Source organism: Pomacea canaliculata, linkage group LG9 (assembly GCF_003073045.1).
Source record: "Pomacea canaliculata isolate SZHN2017 linkage group LG9, ASM307304v1, whole genome shotgun sequence".
Taxonomy (NCBI): Eukaryota; Metazoa; Mollusca; class Gastropoda; order Architaenioglossa; family Ampullariidae; genus Pomacea; species Pomacea canaliculata.
Window position 1 is genome coordinate 15,671,991 of NC_037598.1, and position 11,337 is coordinate 15,683,327.

General features: G+C 38.0%; 1 protein-coding gene across 1 annotated transcript; it reads left to right on the forward strand.

Annotated features, from left to right (window-relative positions):
- The first annotated feature begins 527 nt into the window (after positions 1-527).
- Positions 528-11,253, forward strand: LOC112571489 (coatomer subunit gamma-2-like). The gene is made up of 24 exons (XM_025250496.1): positions 528-669; positions 1,426-1,475; positions 1,660-1,740; positions 2,583-2,654; positions 3,361-3,440; positions 3,675-3,750; positions 4,153-4,245; positions 4,525-4,611; positions 4,847-4,963; positions 5,207-5,247; positions 5,532-5,733; positions 6,261-6,472; positions 6,661-6,733; positions 7,070-7,148; positions 7,359-7,523; positions 7,759-7,834; positions 8,318-8,421; positions 8,773-8,895; positions 9,048-9,134; positions 9,526-9,665; positions 9,764-9,932; positions 10,085-10,182; positions 10,326-10,464; positions 10,756-11,253. Exons 1-24 carry the CDS (start codon positions 624-626, stop codon positions 10,986-10,988), a joined length of 2,643 nt encoding a protein of 880 aa, XP_025106281.1. The 5' UTR covers positions 528-623; the 3' UTR covers positions 10,989-11,253.
- Positions 11,254-11,337: the final 84 nt, after the last annotated feature.

The window sequence follows — 11,337 nt, forward strand, 5'->3', positions numbered from 1 at the left end:
GTCAGCTTGCGTGTAATCACAGCTATAGCTAATATCCGCACTTGTTAATTTATGAGATCTTCCATTTGTCTGACTGTCAATTTACAAAGACGTATACCAGATTAAAAAAAAAAAGATTTTTCAGAGTTCATGAAACAGAGCTAAGACAATCTATGGAAATTATTTCGAAGGCTGCATCGTATGTCTCCAGAAAATTAGTCTATACAGAAGACGTCGAGATGAAATACTCCAAGTCGTTACTGAGCACCTGGGAAATTCATCATCGCCCTCGTATCGCAATTTTGCAAAGAGCAGGTAAGAAATATCAGTATTGATGTTAACTGATTATATATTTTGTGTTTAGCCATAGATACATTTCTTAAGCTTTGTGATTCACGTGAATTCGTGGTTATATCATCTCACCCTGTAAATGTTAAGCTCAAATATATATAGAAGAGATATTGTCTCCGGTTCGGAAAATAGTGGAAGATGATACCGTAAGAGCGAAAACACATGCCAACCACTGTTTGAAGGGGAAAAAACTCTGACGACAGGAAGTGAAGAGTTGTACGCACGCATGCGTAGTTACCGTTCATTGACGTGGAGGAATTCGCACTTCTGCTGCTTAGATATACGGAAACCTGATGAAGATGATGATGCTGAAACGAGATAAAAAGGAGGAAGAGGATGGTAATATTGATGTCGTTTAATGTCTGAGCGTGTTGTTAAACTGATTTTATATGTGCTTTTTTTCCGACTGATGCTGCAGTCACCCTGTCATACCATCGCCTAACTAGTCAAAAAATAAGGAAGGCCGGGCTCTGACCCTATGCTAGGCCTATGTAGGGGTCTGTCGCATTGTCGAACTATTTGTTGTGTTGTCAAAATGCCATTGTCTGTTTTTATAATTTTTATATAATACCCCATTTTATATATCGATTGGACGTTAAACTTAAGTACTAACATTTTTCATGAAATATTTCATATCAAAAGAACGCCCTCAGCATAGACTAGTAGTTCTCAAATCTTTTACCAAGATAGATGAGTTCTGCATCATCAGAAGGCTTGTTTTCTGAGAAATACAAATCACATAAGATTTTCCACATCTGGCGAAAAGTGTTTTTTAAATGATATATATATTTTAAATAGATGACAATTTGTAATGTTGTTTGCCTGCAGGTGATGAACAGATAGTAGTTATTATGTGTGCGTTAGATGTCTGTATGAGTATGTATGCCTGCCCTTGTGAGTCTAAAGTTGCCCATTCTCAGTTTCATAATAGGCACCTGTCCATCTCTCTCTAGCAGTTATGTGGGCTCTGAAAATATAAGCAAAAATCACTATTGATCTGCAGCTAAACACAAGGATCATATATCATGATATTTTTGCATAAACATTAACAGTTGGACCTTTAACATCAAAGACAATCACTATATCCTTTTTCAGGAGGAGGAAACCCATTCAATAATCTTGAGAAAAGTACTGTCTTGCAAGAGGTGAGTTGTCCATCCATGCAAATATTCTATACCAATTTTTAAAAACTGAAACATTAAATTTTTTGCACAATTTTCTTTGAAATAAAGTGTTTTGTAAACTTTGAGCTGACTTATCCAAATTATAGAAATGGACTTTGATGGTTCTGTGAGTTGAAATTGATCACCATCTTTCTGTCCTTTGCAGGCTAGAACTTTCAATGATACTCCAATCAACCCAAGAAAATGTGGACAGATACTGACCAAGCTGCTCTATGTTATCAACCAGGTGAGAAGAATTGATTTGCATATTTTATCAGAAGAAGTAAAATTCATGACAGAAATCCTTTTTTGAGTTGTCATGTTGGTGCTTGATTTAAATGCCAGTTTGATTTGGAGTGTTATAAATTATCCACACAGTCAGTGGATTATGCATTTTAAAGTAACTAAATTCCAGTTGTTTTACATAGCAATTAAAAGACAGGTGTTGTTCTGCTTGTGTTTTGTCATGATTTCATTCTTTTTGTCAATGGATGTGGATATGTGAAAGATACTGATCTGCAACTGCATTCATTAAAATTTGAATACAGTGTAAATTGTTGAAGGTCTGATTATTTAATATGTGTATTATTGTGTTATGTAGTGTAATGATTATAAACCAGTGGTTCCCAACCTTTTCTCGCCTGAGGGCTAAACTGGACATGATATAAAATATTACGGGCAGAACATGGTGGTTTTGCAAGAATCATGACATTAAAAATGAAATTATGTTGTATCTGATGAGCAGGCAGGATATGAGCCGCAGGCCATATGTTGAGCACTCATGTTATATATACCCTAATCCTATATCGCATGATATTCAAATTTAAATGTAATTAAATTGAAGCCATTCAAGTACTTATACATTGCTTTTCATATACACTAAAAAACAGGGAACCCCTTCTTCAGATTTTTAAGGTAGGGACCCCATTGAAAAATTGAAGGGGTTTTAATGCGTACTGTACGCAATTTTTTGCGTAAGCAGAAGCCCTGACACTAAAAAACATCTCTGTATTATCATGCCAGATTGAAATTATCCACCAAGACCTGCATTTATTAGATCTACAGCTTGTGTTTATGTGCTTTTTTCAGGGCGAAGCAATTGGCTCACTTGAGGCTACAGAAGCTTTTTTTGCCATGACTAAACTATTTCAGTCAAAAGATGTGAGGTTTTTTTTTAAGATTAAAAAAATGTGCTACTGTTTTGATATGTCTGATTGCATATGCTTGGAGACTGAAAAGACTATTTTCTATGCATGCATTTGTACTCATAATCAAATCTAGTTGCTGCCTATATTTCTTAAATATAATTATAATGATAGTGATTTCACATCAGTTATTCTTAATTTTTCAAACATTTATTTAAAAATGTCTAGAGCACAAAAAAACCTAAATAATATAATTTATAAGCAGTAGAAGTGGATGGCAAGCTACTTTTTTCTTTTTAGTGAGAAGTCTCCCTGACAGTTGTCGGCATAAATCAGAGAGATCTGATCGATCAGATAGAGCTGAATTACTGATGTCTTTCGCTTCACAGCTTGCTTACTTTGTTTGGAACTAAAATCATTTCTAATTCTTCTTTCTCGCTGACTTACCTGTGCAAAACATAACACATAGACACAAAGTTATCTACTAACTGTTACCATTTTTGCCCACTAAGGAATGGAACTCTATTCAGAAATGTTCAGGGAAAGCTATAAGTTTTTTGGCCAGGTTGCACACATCATGCTTATGCAAAATGATTACAGCATATTGTGTACGGCTTGTATATGCAGCATTCGGAGATCAGGTTGCATTTAGCATGTGTAAGCAATGTTCTCAATGTATTTTTTAAGTATCTTGAAAATTTATGTTCATACATATTTTGCAGCCAATTCTTCGCCGCTTGGTCTACCTTGGCATCAAGGAAATGTCTAAAATCGCCCAGGATGTCATAATTGTTACAAGCAGGTAATTGGCTTGTACTAATTTTCTGGCAAATAGGTTATTTTGTATAGTCTTTTATACATCTTTTAATTCAAAAGTTGCTTTTCACTTTTTACATGTTTTGTTTAATTGTTTTATTTATTAATGGAAGAAGAGATTGAGGATGTATGTGTGTACATTTGCCTACTGTCTGTCTTATTGGTGTTAACCATGCCTATCAAGCACTTCATGTGGATTACTGTCTTTATGTGTGTGCAGTCTTATGAAAGACATGACTGGCAAAGAAGAACAGTTTCGAGGGCCAGCTATTCGGGCTTTGTGCTCCATTACAGATGTAAGAATTTTCTCTTAAACAGATCATTTCATTTTAAAATAGTATCATTGGTGCATAAATCCACCTGTCCATACAAATCCAGTACTCTCCATCCCCACAAAGAATCCAGGATGGCATCTTAATATTCTCCAGATGATTTGGTCCATTAACAGAATTGACTTCATCTGACTTTGTCTAACGAAATATGACCAATGCATTACTCAAGAAGCAGCTTTTATTATACATGAATATGCTAGCCAGATTGATTCAAAAGTAAACTAACATGGTTGGTGGTGAGAGGCCTGTGATATTCAGATTGTTATATGGTTAAAGAAGTAGAGATGGATATAGAGGAAATATTTTGCAAAGGAGACTGCAGGTTTTGGTCATGAACTGATCAGGGTTCTTATTGTTTAACCTCAGACCAGCATGCTGCAGAGCATTGAGCGACACATGAAGCAGGCTATTGTGGACAAGGTACCAGCTGTGTCCAGCGCAGCGCTTGTGTCTTCCCTGGTAAGTGTTCATTGTAAGATATCGTAGTAAGGCACATCATAATACTTAGTTTTCAAAGGTTTTGCTTTCTTGTAAAATTCATAAATCTGATCTTTTATTTAAAGTATTTTTTTTTTAGCAAATGACTTCTAAATTATATCGTCAGATGTATGAACTGTGTAATTTCTGGTTTTGCTGTGTTTTATATTGGCATATTGGCAGTTTGTTATTACAGAATCATGCATATTGAATGCTTATGCTTTCTCATTTGTTTTTGTATTTCTATATGTCTATGTGTAGCACCTCAGTAAAAATAGTCAGGAAGTTGTGAAACGGTGGGTGAATGAAGCTCAGGAGGCTGTCAACAGTGACAACATCATGGTGCAGGTAAGCAGTATTTTCTCTTACCTTACTAACAGTTGCAAAATTCATTTAAGAGATTTGTGACAGATGTGCTTGTTATTTACAGTTCCACTTCCCACTGGGTTCAACCTTAAGGAAAAGCATCTTTATCGCCTTTCATTCATTGCCGTTGCCATGTTTTACTTAGAGCAAAAAGCGAATCTCGTTCATGAAAATTTAAAGGCCCAGATGAGATGGCTGAAGCTATTTTTGTTGGCAGTACCATGCTTTGGGACTTCTGTATCACATTCGGCGCAGTGACAAGTTGGCTGTCACTAAGCTGGTTAGCAAGTTCTCCAAACATACTCTCAAGTCTCCTTATGCATACTGTCTTCTTGTGAGTATCATATGTTTTAAAAAGTTACTTGTTTACTTACTGCTTTTAAGTAGTATATATCGTATGTTCTCATTTTGGGACTTAAAGTTCCTGATTCTGGCACACGTGTTGTCTGCCGTCTTTGTTAGGAATCTGTTCTTTATGCTATAGTTTGTTCTCATAGGGTATTTGCTTTAGATTTTGACATAATTCGTTACAGTTTTCACAGATTTGTTTGTCCTGATTTATTTATTTGTGTGGCAGATCCGGATAGCCACTAAGCTGATTGAAGAGGAAAATGCTGGGTAGGCAGATTGTTGTGATAAATCTCGGTTTATAAAGTATCATACTTAGTGGAAAAATACTTGTATGGGACATGTAACATGGATGGGATGTAGTTTCCACTAAATTATAAAAGGTATGATGGGAATCGCTCTACCAATTTTTTACTTAGAAGATTTGTTACAATTTTCCAGTCAAACACATAATTCTTGGTCTTTACCATGCAGAGAAGTCCAGTTTAAAGTAGCAAGAATGTTTAAAAATTACAAGGGCTAACCATGAGCACATTTATTTGTCCATTGACCAGGTCTGGAACCCCAATGTTTGACTTTATTGAAAGCTGTTTGCGCCACAAGAGTGAGATGGTCATATATGAAGCAGCACAAGCCATCGTGCAGTTGAAAAACACTACAGCCAAAGACCTGGCCCCAGCAGTTTCTGTTCTCCAACTTTTCTGCAGCTCACCGAAACCCACTTTGCGCTTTGCTGCTGTCCGAACTTTGAATAAGGTGAGCTCAATACAGTCAAGGAGGAGATGTAGGGCATAAGGGGATTAAAATGTTGCTGATTAGGTGTAACTTGCAAGTGTCTGATGACCTTGATATATTTACACTCATTGGCTTTGCTAATTGAATTGGTTGCCTAATTCACTTCATGCTTGATCAGATGAAAAGATAAGAACAGTAGACTTTTATACCATATCACAGATAGATATTTAAAAGAAAAAGTATTAATAAAGTAAACTTTTGAAATAGTAAGTATTTTTTCATCTTTGTGTTAATTGTCTGGAGTAACCATCATTGAATATGATGCACACATGTGCAGCCCTCTTTGTGGCCAAATATAATTATACAGCACTGTATGAAGACGTTAAAAATGTAAATAGTAAACTGGATGATCTGAAAAAGGTGAAGAAGGACATGTTTTAGGAAATAGTCTTTGTCTTCACAATACTTAAATACTTTGGGCATGAACACAAAAGTGCTATAAGTTAGCAGACTCTAGTAATACTCTAATTTCTACTGGAAAATCTTAGGTCGCCATGAAACACCCAGCTGCAGTGACTGCATGCAACCTTGACCTTGAGAACCTGATCACGGATGTGAACCGCAGCATTGCCACCCTAGCCATTACCACTTTGCTTAAGACGGGCAACGAGAGTTCTGTTGACCGCCTCATGAAGCAAATATCATCCTTTATGTCAGAGATCTCTGATGAGTTCAAGATCGTCGTTGTCCAGGCTATAAGGTAGAGCTGATTGTTAGACTTGGTGTGTGTGTTGATAGAATAAATGCACATGTATATAGTGGCATACATGGTTGTGTGTGTGGATGTGCACGCTTGGATTTCAGAGAGAGAGTGGAGATAGAAGGAAGGATGTTTAGCTTGTGAGAAGTTTTTTCCCCCCAAAAAATTTACACAATGGTTTGTCTCAGGGCCCTATGTGCCAAGTTCCCAAGAAAGCACAATGTGCTGATGACATTCCTGGCCTCCATGCTGAGAGACGAAGTAAGTAGTTTACAGAAAAGCGGATATCATTCTTTGTATAAAAAACCATGTTAGATGTTATATCACATTGACAAACTGCAAGCTTTTACAGAGAAATTGTTGATATGGGTCTCCTTTTTATCCATTAGCAGTGTTCATTATCAGCTAAAAAAAAAAAAGAAGTAGCTGAAGTTCGGGCACTTCAGAAACAGCAGAGATGGTCTATTTTGCACTGTTTTGCATGAAGGTATTACAAGAAGTGAACCTGTAAATTGAAACATCAAACTGAAAGGGCTCAGTAATTTCTTAGAAGGTGTCCTGTTTGTATTCTAAACATCTGTATTACTTTTTTAATAGGGAGGTTTCGAGTATAAAAAAGAGATTGTGGACTGTATTATTGCCACCATAGAAGAAAACCCAGAAGCCAAAGAGGCAGGTTAGTGAAGAATTAAATGTTGAAAATTTGGTATTGAGAAGAATGGAGAGGAAGGGATGAAAGGCATCTTTTGTGTAAAGGAGAGTAAGGTTTTCTTTGGAAGCTGTTTGACAATGGTGTTTATCATGTTACATTGAGTGAAGTAACTGGATCAGTTAGTTGAGGTGGCTTCAATTCATTTGTCACATGCTAATTATGTATCTGTTCCAGGGCTGGCTCATTTGTGTGAGTTTATTGAGGATTGTGAACACACTGTTCTGGCCACAAAGATCCTGCACCTGCTGGGCCGTGAAGGACCTCGCACCCCTACCCCCTCCAAGTACATCCGCTTTATTTACAACAGGGTCATCTTGGAGAATGCAGCTGTTCGAGCTGGTAATTGCATCATTTATGTTCAGCCATGATTATAGGATGGGGAGGGTAAAGAAGAACACTTGTTGATGTGCCAAGTTGAGGGTGGTATGCTTGTACATTGCACGTGTGTGCGTGCATGCATGTTCATGCTTATGTTGAGCTACTTGCTCGGATGGAAAATCTCTGCCATCTGTCCAGTTTGAGAGTGTTCACTGTTAGCTGTGTATGACAGCAGAATGTGTTTTTGTGTTGACAGCTGCTGTGAGTGCCATTGCCAAATTTGGTGCCCACTGTGAGGAGCTGCTCAATAGCTGCGTTGTGCTGCTGGAGAGGTCAGTAGGCACACAGTCTCTTGTTTTTTGGGTTTTTTCCCTGGAGGAACAGGTGGTGGGGAAGACAACAAAGCATGTGTGGCACGTAGGTTGACCTAAATTAACTTCTATGCCTCTGAAGGCCATGGAAAGAGCTTGGTGCATACATTAGACATTGCCAGAGTAGCGAGCCAACTATTGTGAGATAGCAGATAATGAGATCTTGACCTTTGTTTACACCACAGATGAAATTGTCGATGTTCAAAGGTTTGGATTTTGCATGGAAGAGATTTTGAGAAGGAATATTTGGTAATGAAGTAAAGGTATTTATTGTTCACATGGGCTAGCTTTTCATGACCTTCCATGGTGTCAGTTCTGAATGCTTCATTATTTTTAGCATGTGCCGCTCTTGATACCTAGTCTTTACATACCTGAATATTTTCTTTAAAAAATCATTCAGCCTCTTATTGTGGTGAAGTATATAGTATTCTGTGTGTGTTTTAGGTGCCAGATGGACACCGATGATGAGGTTCGTGATCGTTCAACATTCTATGTTAATGTCCTCAAGCAGCAGCAGAAGGCACTTAGTTCAGCGTACATACTCAATGGCAAGTTAAAAGGGATATTAGGCCATTGATGTGCATGTGTGTATGTATGATGAAGGCATGGATATCCACATGTGCCCACTTTCACTTGTCTTTAACATCTTCACACCTTCCTCAAGGGAGTCTGTACAAACATAGATGTAGATGTGTGCGAGGTATTTACCTACAGGATGTCTGATGTTGTATGCTAGGGTTTGTATCCTTTCACCTACATGCTATTGATTGATTCAGCTACATTTGCTTGTAGCTGTCTTTAAAGGGAATCTTTAAATGTATATGCAGCTTGATGTAGCACCTCTTACATCTGCATTAATGTGTATGAGAATTAATCGAAAAAAACCTTTGTGTCCACAGGGCTGCAGGTGTCTGTGGTGGGACTTGAGAGAGCTCTACATCAGTATACACTGGAACCTAGTGAAGCACCTTTTGATATGAAGTCAGTGCCTTTGGCTACCCAGCCTCTGGTTGAACAGAAAGGTGAGGGACTGCTGGGACACACTGTTTAACTTTAGAGCTCTAATTTCAAAGTAATTTGGATGCCAGCACAACAGATTCCTTGTACTCTAGAAAGTCCATCTGGCAAGCATCCACAGTTGAGATGAGCAATGCTTTATGTGTGTTTTAAACAGTGCGTGAAGCACCAGGAGGACTTGGGGAAACACCTAGTAAGGTCTCAGCAGACAAAGCAGCCGCAACACGACAGGACCTATATCAAGGTAAGATTGTTACTGCTCTTCTGTCTCTCCTTAGTTGTATAGGCTTTCACTGTCATCAGAAAGTTAATTTTAGTTTTTGAAATGCTATGTGATTAATAGCGTCACTTCACACTGTGTATACATTGACTCAACACAGAAAAACTCACCCAGTTCGGACACTGTAAGGATTGAAAAATTCATAGTTTTTTTAATTGATTGGGCAGTTAGTGGTGCATGGCTGTTCTTAGATGCTGAAGTGATTTTTCTGGTCAGTGAGAACGAATGAGGCTCTTAGCCTGCTAAATAGTTTGCTGATCCTTCATGCATAGGGACTAACTTGACACCTCTACAGAAACTTCCTAATGATGCATAAAGTATAGAATCATTAATTAGAACGATTACCTTTTGGCAGAGCAACTGGCAGCCATACCAGAACTGGCCAATCTTGGCAACTTATTCAAGTCCTCCGCACCTGTGGAGATCACCGAGTCAGAGACTGAGTACTATGTTCAGTGCATCAAACATATGTTCAGGAACTACATTGTCTTCCAGGTGAGCTTTTACTCCATTGTATGTTGTCTTTGTTAGTTTAGATTAAAAATTGCTTTAATCAAGTAGTTCGTGACACAATTGTGTTCATGTGATTCTAGTTTGACTGTACCAACACCCTGGATGACCAAGTGTTGGAGCGGGTGACAGTGGACATGGAGGCTGGGGAAGGCTTTGAGGTGGTGAAGCAAGTGGCCTGCGCTAGCCTTCCTTACAACAAGCCAGGCTCCACCTACACTCTCATGCGCCTGCCTGAGGAACCAACATCTGGTTAGTCGCTCTTGGTTTATTTAGCCACACAGCTTGGGAAAAACTGTTACACAAGAATGTCATGTTTGGTATTGCTGGAAGTGCAATGTTCATCTTGGCATGCGCTCTTTAGTGAATGCTAACACTATGATATTCAATATTGCAATTTACAGTGACAGGTACATTTCCTTGCACACTCAAGTTTGTTGTACGAGACTGTGACCCAACAACTGGAGAACCGGATGATGAAGGTTATGAAGACGAATATGTGGTGAGTTTTGTTTTAATGAAATGAAATATCACAGCCATACTATCTTAATTTGTTTGCTTTTGTTATTAAGTAAATATGTCTAAATCCATGTACTTACTGCAATGTACATGAAGTGTGATTTCACTTTGCTGGTAATGTTTCAGCTAGAGGATGTGGAGGTCACTGTGGCAGATCATGTGCAGAAAGTGTTGAAAGCTAACTTCGCAGCATCATGGGAAGAAGTGGGCCCAGAGAACGAACTGGAAGACACTTATGCCCTAGCTACTGTTAACACTTTGGAAGGTTTGTGTTGCAGACTAAACCTGGATTCTTCTTTTATGTTATTGTATTTCTCATATTTCATAGAATTCTAGGTATAATTTAACGATTTGTACTTTTTATAATTCACATATTTGTAATTTAGAAAAGCATTTTCATGGTTCTCATTGACAGAATCAAGGTCCAGGTAAAGCACAGTTGTAATGGCAGTTCAAGTAATTAAAAATGTTGTGAGGATATTCTCACAGTGTCTATGGCTTAATTTGAAATGAGATCTATTCACCTCTTGATACTATAATTTTCTGCGTTTACCAGATGCTATTAAGAACATCACACAGTATTTGGGACTTCAACCATGTGAGCGATCTGACAAAGTTCCAGAAGGCAAAAGTTCTCATACCTTATACCTGTCTGGTATATTCCGTGGTGGCCACGATGCACTGGTTAGAGCTAAGCTGGCGCTGGACTCGTCAGGTGTGACAATGCAGCTGACTGTGCGATCTACAGATCCTAGTGTGTCAGAAATACTGGCCACAGCAATTGCTTAGAAAAGTGGGACCATGAGAGTTTTAATGTTGTCTGTTAGTCATTTAAGTTTACTGACATTGCAATTTGCTTTTGACTTTCTACATTGAGTTGTAGTCGAGTAATGAAATGTGCATATTTGTAGAACAGACTGGTTCTTATAAACGCCTTGAAGAAAAGAAATGAAAATTGGCTATTCTTGAACGCCCAATATCTGATGTTACAGACTTCTGATTATTGTCATTGTATGATGTTCGTGGGTTTAATAAATCGCTGTGTACGCTTTAACTGGTTTTGCTCATCTGGTATAGCATAAACGGAAGTACAATTTGTTGGATATGTCGGAACTATAATTTTCAGTGACTTTCTGAC